The sequence below is a fragment of the Sparus aurata genome, chromosome 20 (genome assembly GCF_900880675.1).
Source record: "Sparus aurata chromosome 20, fSpaAur1.1, whole genome shotgun sequence".
Lineage (NCBI taxonomy): Eukaryota > Metazoa > Chordata > Actinopteri > Spariformes > Sparidae > Sparus > Sparus aurata.
Genome location: NC_044206.1, coordinates 17,009,989 through 17,031,001, shown reverse-complemented (window position 1 = coordinate 17,031,001; position 21,013 = coordinate 17,009,989). Strand labels below are relative to the sequence as shown.

The window sequence follows — 21,013 nt, the reverse complement described above, 5'->3', positions numbered from 1 at the left end:
TGGTTTTTCTTTCTCTTTCACAATCCACCTCTCTGTTTCTCTTCAGCTTGGATGTTTTGTCTCGCCCACACGTTTTTTTTCCCCCTTACCCTGTGTCACTATCTCTTTTGTCTCCTGCCACATGTGTTTTCTGCACTCTGTTCTCAGTGCAGAGCGGACAGCGGGGGCTGGACATGTGTGTTTTTAATTGGCCTTCCGATAATACTGGCTGTTTCCTGTGTACTGTTGGGGCCGAGAGGTGGGCTCTGATTTCCGAGGGCAGTCTGAGAGCAGAGGCTCCTCCTGTCAGCATCTCACGGGATATGTGAACAGAGACGGGGTGACAAACTCAACCTTTCACTCTACGTGCTAAAACACACCACAACAAAGAGGAGAAGCAGCAGGCGAGGAGGAGGCCCAGCTGATGAGTGACTTTTTGAAACCAAGCTTCTGTCTGGTTGTCATTTCTACTCAAGGATGGAGAAGGATGGTAGGAAGCCAAAAACGTTTGTGTCCACTTTCCGGTTCAATCTCAAGCCTCAAGCCAGACCTCTCCGTGCGGAGAGGCAGAGGGAGGATGGACTGGATACCACTAACAGGACGCTGATGGGAAACAAGAAACTTGGAGTCTCATCTGCACCAGGTAAAGACTTGACGAGCAAGGGGAACTCATGACGTGTACACTTTGTTTAGATGTACTCCAAGGAACTTTGAAGTGGACATGAAACAGACCCAGTGTAATATTGATGCCTCTGTATGACCTACATCAGCAAACAAGATTATCAGTGCAAATTATACACTAATTAGAAACCAAATAAGAGATCCTAATACATTATTGATCACTATTTTAAAAGATCATGCAATTTAAAATCAAATGCAACGCATCAGATCCAAAATATATATTAAATAAAGGCTATTTTGCCCTCACTACCAAATAATGAGACACTACATTAAATGTTCAAAACATGGAAAAATGTAACGCCATATTAATAACTGTCAGACAAAACATGGACCTCGGATGACTATGCATTTTTTAGGCTTTCTTTAAAGGGATAGTTCGGGTCTTCTGATGTGGGGTTGTATGAGTGACTTATGCCGAGTCAGCGTATTAACTGCACTAGATGACCGTCATCTCTCTGGCAGGAAGCGGGGCAATGTACTGCTGTAAACCAAACCAGCAGCAAGTATTACATTTTAGCCACCTAAAACAAGCCCTACCAACTTCTACGTTGCCGTCAAATAGCCTTTTCCTTGGTGATAGTACATAGCGACATGATTCCTTGTTGACGCCTCATTTGACTCTCTCAGAGGTTACTTTGCAGAGGAAAACTCTACTGCAAACTTCACCTCCCTCTTCAGACTCCTTCATCCAGTATAATTTTTTTTTACTCCTGGCAAACATTTCCAGTCATACGTAGTTCTAAAATGCATGGCAAAAAAAGTTGCAACAGGATACTGCTTTTACTATCCCCTTCTCGGTGTGTCGCTGCCTGTCCTCAGCCTGGTGGCCCATCCTCTCAGCTGCTTGCGGTGTGTTTTTAGCTGCTTACCAGCCCGATCATTCTAACATGAGGAGGTGGTGCTCATACTGATATTGTCCACAGGGGCCGCCAGAGTCAGCACTAAATGAAAGTTCCTGTTAGCAGCTTTAATATTTTAGTATGTCTGGAAGCATTTCATAACATTTATGTACCAAAGGTATGTCTCTTACCGAGCGTCAGCCTACTGCAGCCCCTGCAAGCACTTTGTGTTTGAATTTGACCTTTTTTTTCGCTTGAAATAAATGTGCATGATACATTGCAAAGGCAAATCAGAAAAACCAGGAATACTTGAATGTGTTGTGTATGATCTAGTAAACTCCCCACAGGCTAGTATGCGACTACAGTTAGGGTGCAGTTCTCCTTAAATGGCGCACTTGTTATGAACTGTGTTGTTTTTTAGTTGCTGTGAAAAAGCTGTAGTCAAGAAATGCCCTCAGGCGCTCAAAGTATATAGGAATGACGCAACATCACTCCCCCCTACCCCTCCAAATGCACACAAACTAATGGAAATCCGCCCCCACAACCAAGCCTGCTGGGACATTCCAGCAAGGGAAAAGCACCTACAGCTGTTTTCACTGGTGGTTCGAGCCCCATTGTCCACAACTTCTTGTCTCTGTTAAGACTCCAGGCTGACACTGACACCGGTCCAGGCGGGGGAAAGGCCTCACTTCAAACAGCCGCTCAGTGACTGTACGGTGTGTGAAGGAAGTGATGCGACTTTTCAAGGTGTTATCACAGGAAGTCGGCCTCTGAGCATTTCCTGGCAACACAATGGTAAACGACTACTACTGACATTAACATACCTTCAAACTAAATCCATTATGAGCAAGGAAATGATGCTGGCATATGTTAGATGACACTCATATGTCGGGCTCTACGATGATGAAATGTAACTAAGTACATTTACGCAAGTAGAGGTTTGAGGTAGTTGTAATTTACTGGAGTATTTTGATTCTCTGCTGCTTTATACTTCAACTTCACTACAGTTTGGAGGCAAATATTGTACTATTTAGCCCACTACATTTATATTATAAATTTAGTTACTAACTACTTTTTAGATTACATGCTGAAACCGAAAAAGTGGTGCATTTTTAAATAAATGTGGCAACTGGCAAAACCCACATAATTGGGAAAATGCTGAATATCTGATGACATAATGAGCCATATTATACACACAAAACAAGAAAATTAGTTTTAGTACTTCAGTACATTTGATATCAACCAAGGAATATTTTTAATATCAGAGATGGAATGTAACTAAGTACATTTACTCAAGGACTTTGCTTTATACTTCCACTACGCTGAACTTTGGACGCAAAGTTTGTACTTTTTACTGTATTAAATTTTTTTTACAACAAATTGAGTTACTAATTACTTTGTAGCTGCTTTGGTTGCTGGGGTCTCAAGACACCATATTCTGTATTTAGAAGGATTTTGATCATTTCCAGCTACAGTTAAAGTTTGTGTCTTTATTATGTCCTTCAGGTCAGAGGGTGCTTTCAAGTAATACGTCCTTCAAAAATGGTGTTGCCAGTCTGGTGGTGACTCAGTGTTCACCTAGAGATGCCGGGACGTTTACCTGCACGGCCGAGAATAGCGCTGGGAAGCAGTCGAGCAGCGCTGCGTTACATATCAAAGGTAATGCAGGAGTGTCCAGTTACAAAAGTCCACAGACATCAAGAACAATACGAACCATGTTAAATTGATATCTGCTCAGTAAATGCGTTTTCACTTCAACGGAACAGCAAGAAAGAAAATCCCCGGAACAAGCAACTATGAGCCGCGCGGTGAGGTCACGCTCAGGGCTGCGTCACCTGAAAACGACCAATTGTCCTCAGCTTCCGAAAGGAAAAGCCAGCATAAAGAGGACGACAAAGGTAGATTACAAACTTTTATTAGACTTTCTACGAAGCCTTTGTGTGGTTACACGCCCATAAAATCTGACTTCCCTTTTATCTTTCTTCTTTCAATAAATACTTCTGCAGAAATAATGCAAATTAACAGTCAGGTGCTGATAATAGAGGGCTGGGAGTAAGAGAAAGCATGACTATAGGGATACGAAAAAATTGTGAACGACATGCATTTTATTCAGTTCATGACAACACAGTGATTCACAAGGACAGTGCAATTTCACACTGTTTTACTTTGTCAATGTGTGGCGGACCCTGCCACCTTTCTAGTTTCAAACAGTGTTCTGATGACCTTATTTTCCTCTTTGAACAGCTTGTTTATTAATTTCATCAAAATATTTCTGAGTTTATATCATTACCTCATAATATCGTACACTATGTAGTTACTCCAAAACTACGTAGTGCCCCTTTAAATGGTGTTCAACAACTACCTTTGCATCCAAAAGTGTGGTGATTGCAGTGCCACTGCAACCAAACTTGACTGATGCTGACTTGTGATTGGCTATGTACCTTTTAAATCTGCCTGTCGTAGCACACGCACCTGTTTGTCCACCTCCTCGCTCGGCCTCCACAGACACCACAGACCTTCAGGCAAAAGTCCCTGCTAGAAAAGGTGAGTTGTCACAACATGTCAACCACTGAAGTAAAAAAGGCTGAACTTCATTCATGTTTTATTGACACAAGCAAACTGCTTCTCCTCAGGACCTCCTCTGGAGTTCACAGACCCGCCTGAGCAGGTGGAGGTCCGAGTAGGAGAGCAGGCCCGGCTGCACTGTGAGTTCAGGAGCAGCTCAGCTCCAGTGGCCTGCTGCTGGATTTACAACAGAGACAAGGTGTGGTTAGAGCCCCAGTGGTTGTTGGATCTGTCACTTCATGCTCTCACTCTGAACTTCAGAGCCAGTATAAGTCTTGGTGTGTGCCTCCTCTTCAGGTGGTGGCAGGAGGGCCGAGGATGTCCGTCAGCAGCAGTGAGACATTCAGCAATGTGGAGATCTCTCAGGCCTGTCCGGCTGACGCAGGCTCGTACTCTGTCGTCGTCCGAAACAGACAAGGCTCTGCCCAGCATACAGTCTCCCTCAGTGTCATAGGTGAGATTTGCTGTGGTCTACAGATCTGCATTAAGTGACAGTGGTATTTGTTGTCCATTAAAGGAACAGTTCACTCCTAAATGAAAAGTGCATATTTTTTCCTCCCACCCGTAGTGCTTTTAATTCTTCTACGTTGTTTTGGTGTGGGTTGTCGAGTTTTGGAGATATCAGTCACAGAAATGTTGGCCTGTGGCACTCAAAGTGTCGAATGATCATTAATGATCACCCGCATAACAAGATAACCCGCAGACCTTGTTGTGAGCAGTTTTATGGAGGATGGAGGCGTGCATCTGCTCATGAACAAGAGGCAAGTTAACTTGGCATTCCATCATTACAACTCTGCCAAGGAGGACGCCATTAATGTCTGCATGTTCCGCTGTATATAACGCTTGCAAGCTAAGTTAGCTTAGTTAGCTAGCATCTCCTCCATGGGTAGATGCGCGCTTCCTTCTGGGCTTAGCCCGCTTCGAAAACAAATATTTCCAACGTGAAACTGGAAACACTGAAACGTGACACCGAAAGAAAATGGTACCTGACCTTGAGCACCACAATAAAATTGTTTTCGAGAGAAGGCAGTAATTTTACGGCTGATATCTCCAAAACTTGTCTAATGATAACGCCAAGTGAATCTAGATGGAATAACACTACAGGTAGAGGAAAGGTGTTTTTTTGATTTTGGGTGAATTGGTCCTTTAATTGCCAGCACAGACATGAATGCTCTAATGTCACTTCCTTTTGCAGGGATGCAGATTTATTCATCAAATGAAGGGGAAAAGCGGTGGCAGATTGGGATCATAATATAAAAGTATGACTAGAAACTGCTCCAAATATCGTGTTCTTCACTTTCTCCTCAGACCGCCCCGACCCACCTGCATCCCAACCTGTTGTTTCCCAGCTGTCCACGCAGTCCCTGGTCCTCTCCTGGACGGGCCCCAGCTACGACGGGGGCATGGCTGTGTTGGGCTACGTCTTGGAGGTCAGACAAGAGTGCCCGGACAAGCCTGGGAGCTGGACCGAGGTAGCGAGCCGTTGTAAGAGCACATCCTACCATGTCCGGTCTGGCCTGGAGCCTCAGGGGCAGTACCGCTTCCGTGTCAGAGCCTACAACTCAGCAGGGGTCAGCGAACCGAGCCAAGAGTCTGAGTGCATCAAGATGGCCACTGCGAGTACGTGTTTTTAAAAATGTTTTTGAGAAGAGGATTTGATAGTTTTTTTTTTGCAAGGAGGGATGTGCTTATTTGTCTTTTTTTTGTGTGTCTGAAGAGGAGAAGAAGAAGAAGAAGAAGGAGGAGGATGAGACTGACTCGTACATCCCAGTGACCGTCGACACCAAACACAAGGTCAAGGACCACTACAGTGTGCACGAGAAGCTGGGAGTGTAAGCGCGGATACTTTTTGTCTTTGAAACAAAGTTTGAACTCGCCAGATGGATGAGACGTTTTGGCTCAGATGATCATTCTCATGTAAATTGACTTTCAAAAAATGAAATTGAGATCCTAACGCATTATATTTCCAGTGGGAAGTTTGGCCAGGTGTTCCGTTTGTCCCACAAAGAGACGGGCCAGGAGTGTGCGGGGAAGTTCTACCGAGCCCGAACCTCCAAGGAGAAGGAGGCGGCCCGCAAGGAAATTGAACTGATGAACAGTATTCACCACCCGAAGCTGGTTCAAATCTTGGCTGCCTATGACACACGCTCAGAGATGGTCATGGTCATGGAATAGTAAGTGATATCAGAGTAGAAAAGTGACTTTGATCTGATAAATCATTGTTTATCTGTGACTTGGTTTCACTAGTGGTTGCTGTAGTGTTATCAGGTGGATACTTACACGAGGTGGTTCATTTTAGGAGTTTTAGTGCGACTATTGCAAAAAGTCAAACATGACCTTAATTGAAACCACTGAAACCATAAAACACAAGCAAGCCATATGGGAAATACTTCTAAACATATGGGTACCACAGCTACCAATGGTGCAAGAAGTATTTAAGTCTTTTACTTTAAGGGAGTAGTTCACCCAAAAAAGGAAAATTCCGCCATTATCTTCCCACCCACATGCGGATAGACAGTCGGATACAGTTTCGTAGTCAACAAAACATTTCTGAAACTTCACAGCAAAACGGTGTTGCAGCATTTTCCTTAGATAAGAACTTAATGAGATGGGGAGTTGTTTTAAAATATAAGAGAAAAGAAAACCTGGAAAGAAACATAAAATGGCACCATACAGCTCATCTGGTCCGACCCAAGTCTCCAGAAGATCCCAAATTGATTTGAAAACATTATTTACACCCTTTTTATGAAGCAAGTTTGAAAAGAACGTCTTGGATTACGCCAGACATGCTGTATGTAGTCCCCATTCTTGAGTTGTTTAGGAGAATGCTGCAACGCTCCAGAAATGTTTGGTGCGCTACGAAACTTCACTCGTCTTTCCGTTGGTGTGAGGGACAGTATTTTAATTTCATTAGTAAAAGTACCAATACAGCAATGCAGCTGTAACATGGTGATGCATCAGTGTGCAATGTAAGTAGCGTAGACACCGTTGGAGTTGGTTAAGGTGGAGTTAGTAGTTCGAACTACTCCCAGTGGTTCCCAACTGGGGGTCTGGGATCCCTCCAAAGGGTCTCTAAATGAATCCGCAGGGTTGAATCAAATGGAAAACTACCTCGCAAATGTACTTGGGCACAATCTTTGAGTAACTCTACTTCGTCACTGTGGTTAAGTGTTGGTTTCCCTTGTTTCTTCTGCTCAGTATTGCAGGCGGGGAGCTCTTCGAACGCATCGTGGACGACAACTTCGAGCACACGGAGCTCACCAGCGCCCGCTACATGCAGCAGATCCTGGAGGGCATGCAGTACGTTCACAAGCAGAACATCGTCCACCTGGACCTCAAGCCGGAGAACATCGTCTGTGTGGACACAACCGGTACACGGATCAAGATCATCGACTTTGGCCTGGCGAGTAAACTGGGTGAGCTTGTGGGACTGTCTCATAAAGATCTCAATGGGACCTATTTTTATTTTTTGAACAACTTTTGTAGTTTCTCACTAGGGGCTCTGAATAAATTACCCTGGGTGTTTGCTGATGAAAGACATTTCCTGTTTGCATTCTGGCTAAAGCTATAACACAGGGAGACCCAAGAGTCCTTATAAGGCGTCAGTCAGCGCTATGCAGCAGAACTTGGTGCCATGAACTTTGTGCAGCGTTGTGCACCCAGCCCAGGGAATAAAATGCTTCCTGTTTTTGCAGCATAAAACATTGCAATTATATTTTTAGTATTTTGCCATCCTCTCAGTAGGAGCTTGCCCTATTTTATTTTCTACAAACACAACAAGGTCAATACAGGATTATTCATTTTAACACGTGCCAAAAATAGCCAAAGACAACGTCAAGGAGTGTCATCTCTAAATTCCTAGATGTGTGCAATGCCTGTTACGTAATTTTAAAAACTCCTTAAATATCCTCAACTCAATAATGCAAATCCTTTTTGAAGCCAGTTCAGGCGGATAATTTGGTGACGCTCCACACTGGGTGGTCTATTTAGAGATGACTCGAGCCATCTGTAAATAGACTAAATACAAACAAAAGCATTCAGGCTGACATTTTTTGAATTTCTGAGTGCGCTTCTTACTCTCGTCCCCGTTCCTCCTCAGAGGAGGGCACGCCTCTGATGGTGATGCACGGCACACCTGAGTTCGTGGCCCCTGAGGTGATCAGCTTTGAGCCCGTGGGCCTGGAGACGGACATGTGGAGCATTGGAGTCATCTGCTTCATCCTGTAAGTCGAACGGCGGCTGTGGTGGTTTAAACTACAGCCCCAACAAGTGCAGTACATTAACTCACAGGTGCAATTTTGAGGCATTTTATAGCACTTTTCTTGAAGCTACAGAGTGCTGTACAAAACAAAATGGAACATGGAGGAATAAAAACAATACAAATTGACGTTGAATACTTTTATGCTGTAGTATTTCTAAAAAAAATACATATAAATACTTTTTTCCACCACTGGCAAAAGTAATGTACACTTACAGAATGAATGAAACTGAGGATGTTGGACCTTAATAAAACTTCCAGTGACACAAAATGTTATCTATTTATTATTTGTCAAGTAACATATGAAGGCAAAGTCATGTGACGATAGCTAAAAGTAAAATTTATATATTAAAACTTGTATTTTGTCAGTGATGCAAGTCTAACTATACAGTATAAAATGTAAATAATGTAAATCTTCCCAAATTATTCTACAAATGCAGATTTGGCGCCATCTCCTGGCGATGAACTATTACTACAGTCCTCCATTGTTAATGCTTGCAACCCCCCAAAAGTGTGTGTAGTTTCAACCAAACTCAGCAGTAGTTTAAGGGCTTAATTAACTCAAGACAATGTAATGTTAATTTACCCTCAGGTTAACATTTAAAAATAATATTACCCATGTTAATGTGCGTGAACAATGAAGATGAGGATGTGCTGTAGGGGGGGAACCTTGCATGAGACCAGTGCTGTAGAACTGAAGATGGTGTGTTAAAATATTACTTTGGTAGAATAGTACTTTTCTGACAGTCTGATATTAAATGTACTGAAATATAAAAATGAAGCATAATGTTGAATTATGCATATATGTTTATCAGTTCTTTTAAACTAATTTGAAAACGTGCTGTTTCGGCACTGATGTAGAAATCTGCAAAGTAAGTAATCAAAGAAATGTTGTGGAGTGAAATGTACAATATTTGCCTTCAAAATGTCATCGGATGAAGTATAAAGTAGCAGGAAATGACATTCCAGCACTGCATGAGACTGTGTATAAATGTCATTCATTGTTATGTTGTTGGGTGTCCCAGGCTCAGTGGAGAATCCCCCTTTCAGGGCAACAGTGACGCTGAGACTCTTAGTCTTGTGACTGCTGCCCGCTACGAGTTCGACCAGGAGAGCTTCGAGGACATCTCTGATCAAGCTAAAGACTTCATCAGCTCCCTGCTGAAGAAAGACAGAAGGTTGGTCTTGTTTTCATTCATTCCTCCTTCTTTGAATGATTGTTGCAAATTCTCGCCTAACCTGCAAACTGCTAGATTCAAGTCTCTCTTTTGTGACGCAGTTTGAAAAGTTTCAAGCTCTGAGAAAACGGCTACAAGAGTAGAGACAAAAATGGAAATGAATTCCCTGCAGCGTTATGAGCAACATATTCCTTGTGACATTTACAACCATTTGGAGTAAATTTGCATGGTGCCAAACCATTAACCCGGCTCTGAATGTGAGTCAGGGAGAGTCTGGGTCTTTAAGTATGCAGCAGATAATCGCAGTGAGGCCAGGAGACTGCTGGAAGCACCATTTAATTCAATCATACATGCATACATTAATTTGAACTCAGAAATGCATTAAGGTAGTGACCTCATTTACAATATAGCAGGGTGTAAAATAATAACCAGTCACTGTTTTGATGACTTGTGACTCAAGAATCGACTCGGGTGTTTAATTCTGCATTCACTTGCTCCTTGTATGATCCCACTTTCCAACTTGGGAAGCAGTGATCTTCTGGTCCAGTCCAGTGTCCGCATTCACACTAAAAATTTACTTTGATAAAGCTTGGGACCTGGACTGAATTACTTGATTTACATGACTTGTAAAATGATAAACCGTAAAGAACTAATAAACCATTTCTTGCACTGTAGATGCAGATTGTCATGTACCGAGTCCCTCGCCCACCCGTGGATGGCCTCGTTCACCCCTCTGACCCGCAGAGCCACCAAGTCCCTCAATAAGGGGAAGATGAGACACTTTCTGGCCAAGCGCAAGTGGAAGGTAACGCGGCTGGAAGAACTGACTGCCAGCCATGCATTTGACAGATATACCATTTTCTTATCGGTGCCTCCTTTTTATGATGACCTTTCAATCCATTGTCCTATATAGACCTAAAGCCTGGTTGTGAGTGTAGTTTGTCATCCACTGCTATTTGTCCTTTAAACTTCCAGAAAACTGGCAAGGCTGTTCTGGCCCTCCAGCGGATGGCTAACCTCTCTAACAGGCCAGACTCTCCTGGCAGCTCCTCAGAGGGTATGACAGATAAAAAGACCCCGCGCACACACACACATCACACGCGCACTCAAGCTCACAAACACGCACTTTCACACACGATGCCCTCCCAGGTCCTGGAGCCACATACATATGGCAGATGACTCACAGTTTCCGATTGTCACTTCAAGTTTACCCTTTTGTGATCAGCAAAAGCCTTGTTTCTGTTTTATTCGTCATCACGCTCCCTCTCATCCAGAGCCAGGGTGGAGCCAAGAGGCAGAGGAGGCCATCCAGTCGCTGGATAAGCAGCTCCAGAGTGAACCCCGCTTCCAGCAGGCCCTGAAGGACACCACCCTTCGCAGAGGAGCGACCGCTCAGCTAACTTGCCTTGTCGATGGTATGGTGACGGAGCTGTGATGCGATGCCCCCACCGCACAAGCATAGATTCCATACTGTCTCCGAACTGCTCTTTGCAGCAGACCTAAACTGTCTGAACTCAGAGCTGCTGTGATTTATATTTTCATATGAACTGTGCTGCAAATTACTCGTGTTTTTGAAAGGGATTGCTTTTAGGGGGGAAACCAGACAGTTATCAGTTCTGTGGAGCATTTCTTCATCTTTGAGCTCATTGTTGTGATTTTTAAACCTTGTTCGACTATATTCCCTTTGTTTTTATCTGTAAAAAAAAAAAAAAAAAGAAAATATTGAACTATCATGTTGTGTCTTGTGTGGCAACCTCATGGTGGCAACCGGAACTCCTTTGTTATCTTTGGCTACCTGTTAACCCAGTTTTCGGTTTTTTTTCTTGCCACACTGCATGAAGGTTACAGACTCTACTTAAGTGCTCTAGGTCTTCACCACGTACTCTTGAAAAGAAAGCAACTGAGCATGTTTCCCAAAATGTCGAACTACTCTAAACGTAGAACAGCCATTTGTCCTTGAAGACTTACGGAACATTATTGAACACTTGATGTATATTTGATCATTATTTTATGTTCTTGACTCTGTGATGTCCTGTCGTCTCGATCCTAGGCTACCCACAGCCGAAGGTGAAGTGGCTTCAGAACGAGAAGCTGGTGTCTGGATCGTCCAGAGTGACCATGGAGCAACATGAAGACGGGATCTGCTCTCTGGTCCTGGCTGATCTGAAGCCGTCTGACTCCGGGGTTTATGTGTGCAGGGCCAGCAACAAGCTGGGGGAAGCGATGTGCTCTGCCAAACTGACAGTGCAGATGTGACTGTGGAACTTGAGATTTCATTTGGGAAGGAGACTCTTTTGAAGAATGGAACCATTTGAGACTCGGACAGTTATTCACTGCCACACCGAAGGCTGCTCGCACACAGGTTCAAGGCACAGAGGGTGTTCGGGTCTGCGAAGGGGATCATAACATTTGGACGTGGTTTTGTTTTGATATAAGGTCATAACGCTCTACTGTGGCTGAGCTCGGCACCGTTCACATGAAAATTGTACATGTTGCACATTTAAATATCATTGCAATGTAGATTTTTAAAAGGAATTAAAAAATTAAAGGCTGAATTTTAGAAAAAACAAACTTAAATGTTAATGTTTCAACATATAGTGTTTTTTTTTGTTTGGTTTGAATTTGAGAAAAAAAAACAAAGATGATCAAGATGGATGAATAGCACTACAGCTAAGAGGGAAAATGAGTTCTGGATTTTGGGGTGAAGAGTCCCTTTTTGTAAACTTAAAAAGTCTCACAGGATTTCAAAACATTATATTTAATGCCATTTTATTAAAGCATTCCACTGATTTTCCAGATGACATGCGAGGCGATGACAAAGACACACTTGAAATTTCTCACCGGCTGTTATCGGACCATATGACACTTTAACTGACATCGAAGATGTGGCTAGAGAGTGGATGAGATAAGAATGACACATAATGACTTAAATTTCCACTCTAAGGTTTCCTCTTCAAGAAGAGATAAAAAAAAAAAAAATCATGTAATCATTGCAATTCCAGATTTCACTTATAGATTCAATGATCGTATTGATTCACCTCTTTATATTTCATGCTCTTTCCTTTCCTGGTCAATGGACTAATCCACTCAGTTTCACGTCATCATCTTCAGTGCCCAGTGTATTTATTCAGCCTCGTTCAGCGTGACTTCTCCACTGACATCATTTCAAAAATATCCTACTCTATTGCACATATTTCTACAATACAAGGGCATTGGTAAAGTATAATTCCTCTTTAGATAATGACTTTGTTAAAATATTCTCTAAATCACTGAAGCTGCAAACACAACATTCAGTTTCTATGATTTGACAGTGGCAATCATACAATATTTCAACATCTCTCACCTTTCCCTTAATGTTAGTTGCATTTCTAATAGCTACATTCATATTCTTTTCTTAGAAGACATGGAAACAGGACAGAGCTCGTGTATGAAGTGTCGCCTGCTGACAAAATACCCAGAATATATACGATTTTGCAGGCTTGGTCTCACAATAATGCAGAATGGTGGGCATATTAAAACAAGGTGACACTTTATTAATCCCAAACATGAATTCCAGCATTTAAATTCCAAATATTTTGTTTAGGGATCATTATTATTATTATAAAGTTTTTTGCCCCCTCACCCATCCCCCTTTCATTTCACACAGCATCCTAAAATAAAACCAGAGTTTAAAAACCGCAGGAAAGTGAATCAGGCACTGAGTCTTGGTCGAAGAAGCTTGTTGGGTTTTGCTGCGATGGCACAGTAACCGCTCTCACTTCTTTCTAAGGCATCGTTTCCTCATGTCGATCAGTCATACGTGCACGCGAGTCCCTGGACCCGACACACGCTTGTTCTGTGTTTGCGGGTCGCAGCTGAGATGATGTAGTGATGCACACGTGTTCCTACTGTCCCTCCTGCCTCTGTTGGATCCTCTTCTGGAGAAGATTCCAAGCTTTCAGTACCTTTTGAAACAAACACATCCAGGTATTACACAAGTTACAGCTTTCTAATTTTACTCTCCCAAACTGATGGTGTGACTTGCCTGTTTCTGAGTGACCTCCTTCTCCCACAGTGTGCTGAGCACCACGTTGGCGTGTTCAACTTGCTTGGCGTTGGACCACTGGCTCTGCAGCCGGCGCTCAGCATCTTCCGAGGTCACACCGTCTCGCTCTGTTATCCTTGACACTGCCTGGGATGGGAAACAAAAGGAGGCAGGTGGGTTAGATCAGGGGTCGTCAAAGTCTGGGACAGTAGATCTTCCCTCAGATAAAGCTTGGAAAAAGATGATCATAATTATGTTATTTGATGGCACAGACGCCAATCAATTGAGTGAAAACAGCCTATTATTTTTGTTTGATTTAACTTCAAACTACACCAAAAACATAAAATCGGTCTGCCCTAAGGCATTTATTAGTTTATGACTCTGAGAAAGAGGGAGAAACAGTCAAATTCCCCCAAACTATCTCTTTAAACCAAATCGCACACATTGAGGCTATTCTATGTGCCGTCCTTTTGATAAATAATGTAATATTTTCACTATTCTTTCACTCCACTGAGCCTCCCCTCAAACATTTTGGAGGCCCCCTGGAGAGGCCCGCCTTCCACTCTGAAAGCCTCTGGGACAGATTAACAAAGCGAGTGTTTCCAGTGTTTAATTTGTTTGCAGACTTTGAAAATCTGAACTGTGGCGCCCCCGAGTGGTCGCATCAAAAAATACATGTCTCACCACACTTGTGCTTTGAGGTACTGTCTCTTTCTCTCTCTGTCTACTGCTTTACACTCTGAGTAACTCTTTACATTCTGGGTGCAGCAGTGGTCATCTTTACACTGACAGTCACTCAAGTGGATGTAGGTCCATGTCTGCAGGTACAAAACACATTACCTCCTCATCAGGGATGATGGTGACCCAGACCTCGTGGACCATGTCCGTCCAGCCGGCCTCCAGAAGAACTGCTGCATCCACCACACACACCTGTTTACCTGCAAACAGCAAAGGATCAATTGAATAATTAAGGGAATCTCTTTTTAAAGAAAGCGAAGGGCAGTTTCTTTATTATCTGTGTATCTATGCAACAATAAGATCAGTACATTAGCTTAACTAACTTAACTAAAAAAAAATCTTTTTAAGACTTTGTGTATATACTTTTGCAAAACGATTGATACTGTTAATGCTGTTTTCTGCATCAGAATTGTTAAAAAGCAATTACAGACATAAAGTACAAATTTCATAACTGAATTCTGAAAACAATTACAATTTTCCCACCAATTGTTGAGAAATACGGCAAACCTCATAGCATGGTTTGTGTATGAATATCAAAACATCACAGAAAACACTCAATCTAACAGACCAACAGTCACAAAAACTAGTTGTTAACCAACATACAGCTCTGTAATAAATCAAATACCTTCCTGTCTGGCTTGGCTGATTCTGCCCTTCACCAAAAGTGCAATCTCAGGCCATACAATGTCTGTTAGGGCTTTTAACCGCTCCTGCATGAACAAAAAAAAAAGCTTTGGTAAATTGTCGACACACGGTGGCGTTATCTAAGAAGTTATTCTGCGTTGGCGCAACATGCTGGAACATTATTCACACACATCATATTTTTACCTTGTTTCCAAAAACCTTCTTCCCTAACGCACGTCTGTTGATGGTTTTATCTTCATTCAGGAGATCTGAAAGAAACAAAGAGATGCATGAGATTTCACACAGCGTTATATCAAGTTTTGGTTCTCAAAGTCTTGTTTGGTAGTTTTAGAAAAATGTGCTACTAAATACTTCTGATTAAAATATTTGTCTGTGCTCTATGTATGTGCTGTATGGCTGAATGGGGCTTTAACTTCATTTCATTGCGCAAACTGTAAGATCAAGATGAAAAAAACACTAGAGGTGGACTTTAAATGGAGCTGCAGGTTTCTTGTCCCCTTACATAAAAACAAAATGTGTCTTTCTGGAGCGAAGTCAGAAATGGCTCCGGCGATGTTTGAGAAATCCTGTTTGAAATTCAGTTTTTCAAAGTATTTGTTGGCACTCGTCTTTGTCGTTAAGCAGGGGTAGATCGAAGAGTAGAAATTGATTGTGTGGTGTATGTAAACACTTTAAAAGAAAATAAATCACAGGACTTTATGTTCCCACAGGAGTACCGATATGGATCAGTTATAAGAGGGGTGATGTAGGACCTCGTGGCCCTTTAAATGCTCCATTAGTCTGACATTGGTCCCGTCATCTTTAATCAAAAATCTAATCAGTGGTGTCGGAGATATCACGCCCCTGACCTTTACTTACAACAGTGCACTCATTATGTCAATCACTTAAGTGTTCAAATACTGAAAAAGCAATGCAAAAGTGCGTCACACTCCAAGGATGACACATCCCTACCATGTCCCAACCTTTCCAGTAATGACATGTCCTTAAATGTTTCCTCACCTGACCCAAATTCTTCCAGCACTCTGCGATAAGCCGCTGTGCCAGGCTGGTACACCTCATGGCCCAGCTTGTCGCAGTCGATCCGGACTGCCCCCAAATCCTCCAGCTGCTTGGCGATGGAGCTCTTTCCGCTGCCGCTGCCTCCCGTCAGGCCGATCACATATGGAAGGGGAGGGAGATGGGACGTGTCCTAGTGCAGAAGAAACAGGAGATATGTAAGGCTGCAGAATAATAATTAAAAAAAGAAAAAAGAAAATCTTGTGATGAATCACTATAAAAGAATACCAGTTAATACCACTGCACCAAACATGAGAGCAACAACGATCAATGGCTGGATGTAGTGATAGGACAAATGCACAAATGTCGTAATACTTTCAGATTGTTTTCAAGCTTATACATGAAATAATAATCTTTAAAAACAACAATGTGTTTCTTGTTAGTATTCTTATGCCTAATAAAAACACGAAGGCTTGCGACCCCATGTGAAGCTTTGGGAACCAGTGGTCTACATGCAGAGTGAACATAAGTCATGTTCAATTTGCAGTTCTTCCTTTTTAGTGAACCAATGTACAGAACTCTTAATCAGACATAGAAATAGGGCTGCGTCGACGCGTCGTCCCAAACAGGAAGTGGTAGTACCTGCGGAGGCTGAGAATAGCCCCTCTCACACAGACGCTGCATTAACGCCGCAGCGGCAGTTCGTCAATTCTCCGCTGTTGGTCATTCACACAGAGAGAAACATCGCTGGAATAAAGACGAACTGCCATGTAGTTCACACAGAAAGCTGCGCTGCCGCTCCTAAAGAGACGTGATGGTACACGTCATGATGATGGTGTCGGGGTGTTTCCCAGGTGTCCCCCTTGTCAATCTAAACCCGCGGACCGTTTATAATGTGTAGTGATTGAGAACCCGGCCCCCTAAACATCCTGGAAGGTGAAAGAGTTATGTTTTTCGTGCTAAATTACATTATTACATAATCGCTATCAGTAAACAGGCCGCTGCGTGACTCTGTCACTTGCGGAGACGGAGGCTGTTTTCTGGGGGAAAGTTCACTAAAGTCTCGGTCGGGAGGGCTGACCATCGCTGTGATTTCTATCAACACAACCACTTGAGTGAGTTAAAGGTTTTTGCCGGTGACAGACGCTGTTTTCGGGGCAGAAATGTGACGAAGAGTTGGTAGGACAGGCGGGAGGACAGACGCTGCTCCGCCTACAACTGCAGTATTTTTTTCCTCATATAAGTTACCAACGACAGTTACAGTTACTACGTTACTTTTGTTTGGTCATGTCACATTAAATTAATCGTTAGATTAGTCGACTAATCGAAAAAATAATCGCTAGATTAATCGTTTGAAAAATAATTGTTTGGGACAACTCTACACAGAAATCATATTTGTCTAGCGCTCCAGTTGTCTGTAGGCCTTTCTGTAACATTCCACTTGAGAAACTACCAAGATCAGATAAACCTCACATACGACTTGATCCGTCTGCTCCTGACACACATCTATCTATCTACCTGTTGACGTTGCTTAACACTTTGTACTTTGGCATATGCCTCGAAAGAAAAGCGGTTAACTTTTAACCCGAAGGAAAAATCTCCTGTGAGAACAGTTAAACATTCAAGTTTCCGCACACTGATCTGCACGTTTAACCCTTGTTTACAAAGTGCTCAGCTGCCTTTTTTTGTATGAAAACAGCGAGCGAAAACCTTGTTAACTTGACCTACCTTAAGTGGGGTGAGGAGGGTGCCCAGCAAGCGCGAGCGCAGGCTGGAGGAGCTGATCTTCTCCTCCTCTGTCTCGGTGTGGTGGGCATCTTTGAGCAGCTGGATCTCATGGAGGATGAGAGCTGGAAGGCCCTGATTCAGAAAGCAGAAACACAAAATGTTGCTGATGTGAACACAGGCTAGGATCACCTATATCTGGACCCAGAATCCTTTTCTTTCCCAACACTGTAAACCTGATAAACCAGATTTTTCACCACTGAATGCAGTGAATCAATACATAATTCCTGCTTTTTACCTTTAAATGTATTTTTTTCTTCTTCAGTTACACAGAGATTGTGATCGTAGATGATTGTTTTGCAATGTATCAAATCAAATCAACATTAAATAATCAACATGTAGAGGAAAAAGCTGCACTCGGTCGACATATTAATGACGAAGACTGCGTAACGGGTATCATTTGTTTCCTTGACTTACGTTCCCAATGCGTTTCTTGTTGACCGCCTCGCCTCCCCTTCTAGTCTCCTCGCTAACCACAATGCACTGCAGCAGGGGGTCGACCACAGACACTCCAAAGGGATCCTCGAGAGGCACGATCTCCACCTGCAGCGAGGGTTTGATGTCTTGCAGGAACTCCTGCAGTCTCTGGATCCGCAGAGGGTAGGGCTCGATCAGCTCCTTGAGCACTTTTTCTAAATCGGGAAAGAATATAATTCAAGATGGGATCAGATCTTAAAAAATACGATACATTAACTTAAGAAATATCTCACAAAATACACATTCCAACTGAGAATGAGCTACTCACTTTTCAGCATTGCTTGGTCACACACACCAATAAGGAACCTTCTGTTGGCTAGCAGGCATGAGATGTTGAGCAGCGTCTTGTGGGCCCCGTGAAGCCGGTCAAATGTCCCCCCTACCACTACGTCACTGTAGGTCTCCAAGGGCTCTGCCTTTTTTTCGGGCTCTTTCAGCCCTTCCTCTTGCTCCTGCAGCTTCATTAGCTGTGGGTGAAGCAGCACCGAGGGCAGGCTGGGACTACAGACATAACAGTGGCCTGTGTACCTCTGCAGACACTGTGTCACCTGATGGGACTCTCCGGGGTCCTGCAGAGGAAAGTCTGTAAGCACCACGTCCGGGGAGTGAGAAAGAGATTGTGGCGAGGGGAAGGGGCCGTTTGAAACCGTCTGGGACTGAGCGCGAACATTGGTCAGCAAAACGCGAACATCCAGGTGTCCGCACACATCAGCCGCATTGCTGTAAAGGCGGGAAATGAGCGTCGACAGGTCCACGACCGGCGGAATGAAAACTGGTCGAGGCTGGCTCCCACCTCCCAGGTTCAGGCCGGGGTGGAGGTGGACGTACAGTGTTCGCTCCACAAGCTGAGCGGCTGAGCTCAGCACAGGAGCGATGCGCAGAGGGAGGGTGTGGAGAGGAGACGTCAGCACAAGGATGCCCGTGCTGAACATGGACATGTTACTGGTGGAGAGAAATGCAGTCGTCGTGGTGTTTGAGGGGTCACTGTTCGAGGGTGGGTAAACACTGGAGGGTGGAAAGTTAAAAAGACAAGTCAAAAACAAAATACAGACTATTAAGAACACAAGAGACGAACTCAGGATGCAACGAGCAAGAGAAGAAGTACAGAACAAGTTATAATAGCCTGGAGTCGAATCAAGTCGCTGTTGGGATGACTTGCAACTTGACTTGACAAAAAATAAATGAGTTGAGACTCGGCTTGGGAGTGAAAGACTGCACTCAGTTTTTCACTCATAAAAAGTGATGGAAAGGGAATATTTTTTGATTGAGAATAAATTAAAAAACCTTTTTTGGTTTTTATTTTCCATTCGTTATCTTCCTTAATCTTAATAAACAAAATTACCTCTTTGTTTTTGTACTTTTTGACCAGCATAGATAAACTGGGTCAATAATATTTCTGTTGATGAAGACTGGATACTGCAGCTTAGAGCAAAGTAACTTAAATAGAGACATGACTTGCCGTCAACCCGAAATCTTTTATTCCCTCCGCAGATCCCCTTTTAAATTCTCTGTAGATGTTTTTATTGTTCTTGATCAAACTATTTGTTAACATCTTCTATCTATTATAGATTCCTTTATTTCACGGAACTCAATTGCATATTTTATTTAATGTTGACTGTATTCTGTCTATTAATTTTTTTTTGTCTCTACATGTTACTGCATCTTTACGAAGGAAGCTATTCTAACAAATTGCCCCTGGTGGGATTAATAAAGTTGTCTGAATCTGAATCCTAACACAACCTGTTCCATCTTGACTTGCACTTGGACTAAGTGACATGTCTGCTGAGAATACCACTTTGGCATCATGAGTGTCTGCACTGTCTGGCAAATACTTTCCAGACCAAACATGTTTATTACATTATATACATGACATTTCTGTGACTGTTGCACCACTGTTTTTTGTCCACTAACAGGGCTATTAGCTATTATGCATTGTTTGCAGCTGCTGACAAGCTCCATTGTCAAAATCTGGATGTAGTCAGAAAATGCCTAAATTAGAGACACTATTATTAACATACTTGCAGTGTGTATGTGAGCCCTAATCTGTCAGAGTATGTTGTAACAAGTCAACAATGTGACTTTTCCTTAAATTCCTTGACTACACAGCATCTAACAAGGGATTTGACCATAAAGTTGCTTAATGTTTACCCACTGGGACTTCTTGCTAGCTAGCTAGCTAACAAGACAACAGTGCAACAACACGACAGTTGTAGCGATGTTTGACAGCCTCATAAATAAGAAGCAAGTCACTTCTTCCACAACAGTTGACAGCCATACCTCAGATGAACTGTGCAGTCAAAGTCGTAGCTAGCTAGCTAGCTGTGTAGCTGCTAACTGCAACAAAATCCTTTGCAAAGTCATCCTCCGGGATCAAAATGACAATCGTGCATACACGTTTGTGGTGTTCCTTATGACTCTGTAATAACGAAGCACTCTGTATTTTGTAATGAACTACATATGGTGCGGCCCATACACAGAGAAATCTGACAATCTGGCAGAAAAGCAACCTGGCACTTTAGCATGAGCTTACCTGTGAGGGGCAAATGTAAAAGCGACGCGAGGAGCGGAACAACCGTGAGCTACATGAGTGTTTCTGTCCACACAGCTACTGAGTAAATCTTTCTTTTTTCTGCTTAATATTCAACGAGAAACTGTCTTATCCAGTCCACTCCAGTCCAAATAGCTGTGGTGGAAGTCATTTACGCATGAGTTGGGGGGGAGGGGGCGGGGTTTGATTGTCACGTGATAGTTTACGTGCACGCTGATTGGTTGAAGTGTAAAATGGGAACTGTGGGAAATGTAGTCAAGTGCCTGCCAGGGACCACCGGTCAAGTAAAGAGAGAATTTA

The 21,013-nt window shown here is 43.0% G+C and overlaps 2 protein-coding genes across 3 annotated transcripts; one reads left to right on the top strand and one right to left on the bottom strand.

The window, feature by feature from the left end:
* Window positions 1–179: 179 nt before the first annotated feature.
* Window positions 180–12,077, top strand: LOC115571345 (myosin light chain kinase, smooth muscle-like). 2 transcript variants are annotated; one of them, XM_030400705.1, is made up of 17 exons: window positions 180–622; window positions 2,142–2,294; window positions 3,006–3,158; window positions 3,266–3,397; window positions 3,963–4,043; window positions 4,133–4,263; window positions 4,362–4,518; window positions 5,373–5,684; window positions 5,782–5,896; window positions 6,035–6,238; window positions 7,263–7,480; window positions 8,164–8,287; window positions 9,348–9,500; window positions 10,176–10,305; window positions 10,476–10,557; window positions 10,775–10,915; window positions 11,551–12,077. In XM_030400705.1, exons 1-17 carry the CDS (start codon window positions 457–459, stop codon window positions 11,754–11,756), a joined length of 2,658 nt encoding a protein of 885 aa, XP_030256565.1. In that variant the 5' UTR covers window positions 180–456; the 3' UTR covers window positions 11,757–12,077. The 2 variants fall into 2 exon arrangements, with proteins under 2 accessions (XP_030256565.1, XP_030256566.1); XM_030400706.1 differs by lacking the exon at window positions 2,142–2,294 and having other exon boundaries at window positions 182–622.
* A 175-nt stretch (window positions 12,078–12,252) lies between these two features.
* coasy (CoA synthase) lies at window positions 12,253–20,882 on the bottom strand. The gene is made up of 10 exons (XM_030400707.1): window positions 20,696–20,882; window positions 18,434–19,170; window positions 18,106–18,320; window positions 17,632–17,763; window positions 15,907–16,096; window positions 15,091–15,155; window positions 14,888–14,972; window positions 14,365–14,462; window positions 13,525–13,671; window positions 12,253–13,444 (listed from the first exon to the last, which is right to left on the bottom strand). Exons 2-10 carry the CDS (start codon window positions 19,101–19,103, stop codon window positions 13,385–13,387), a joined length of 1,662 nt encoding a protein of 553 aa, XP_030256567.1. The 5' UTR covers window positions 19,104–19,170; window positions 20,696–20,882; the 3' UTR covers window positions 12,253–13,384.
* Window positions 20,883–21,013: the final 131 nt, after the last annotated feature.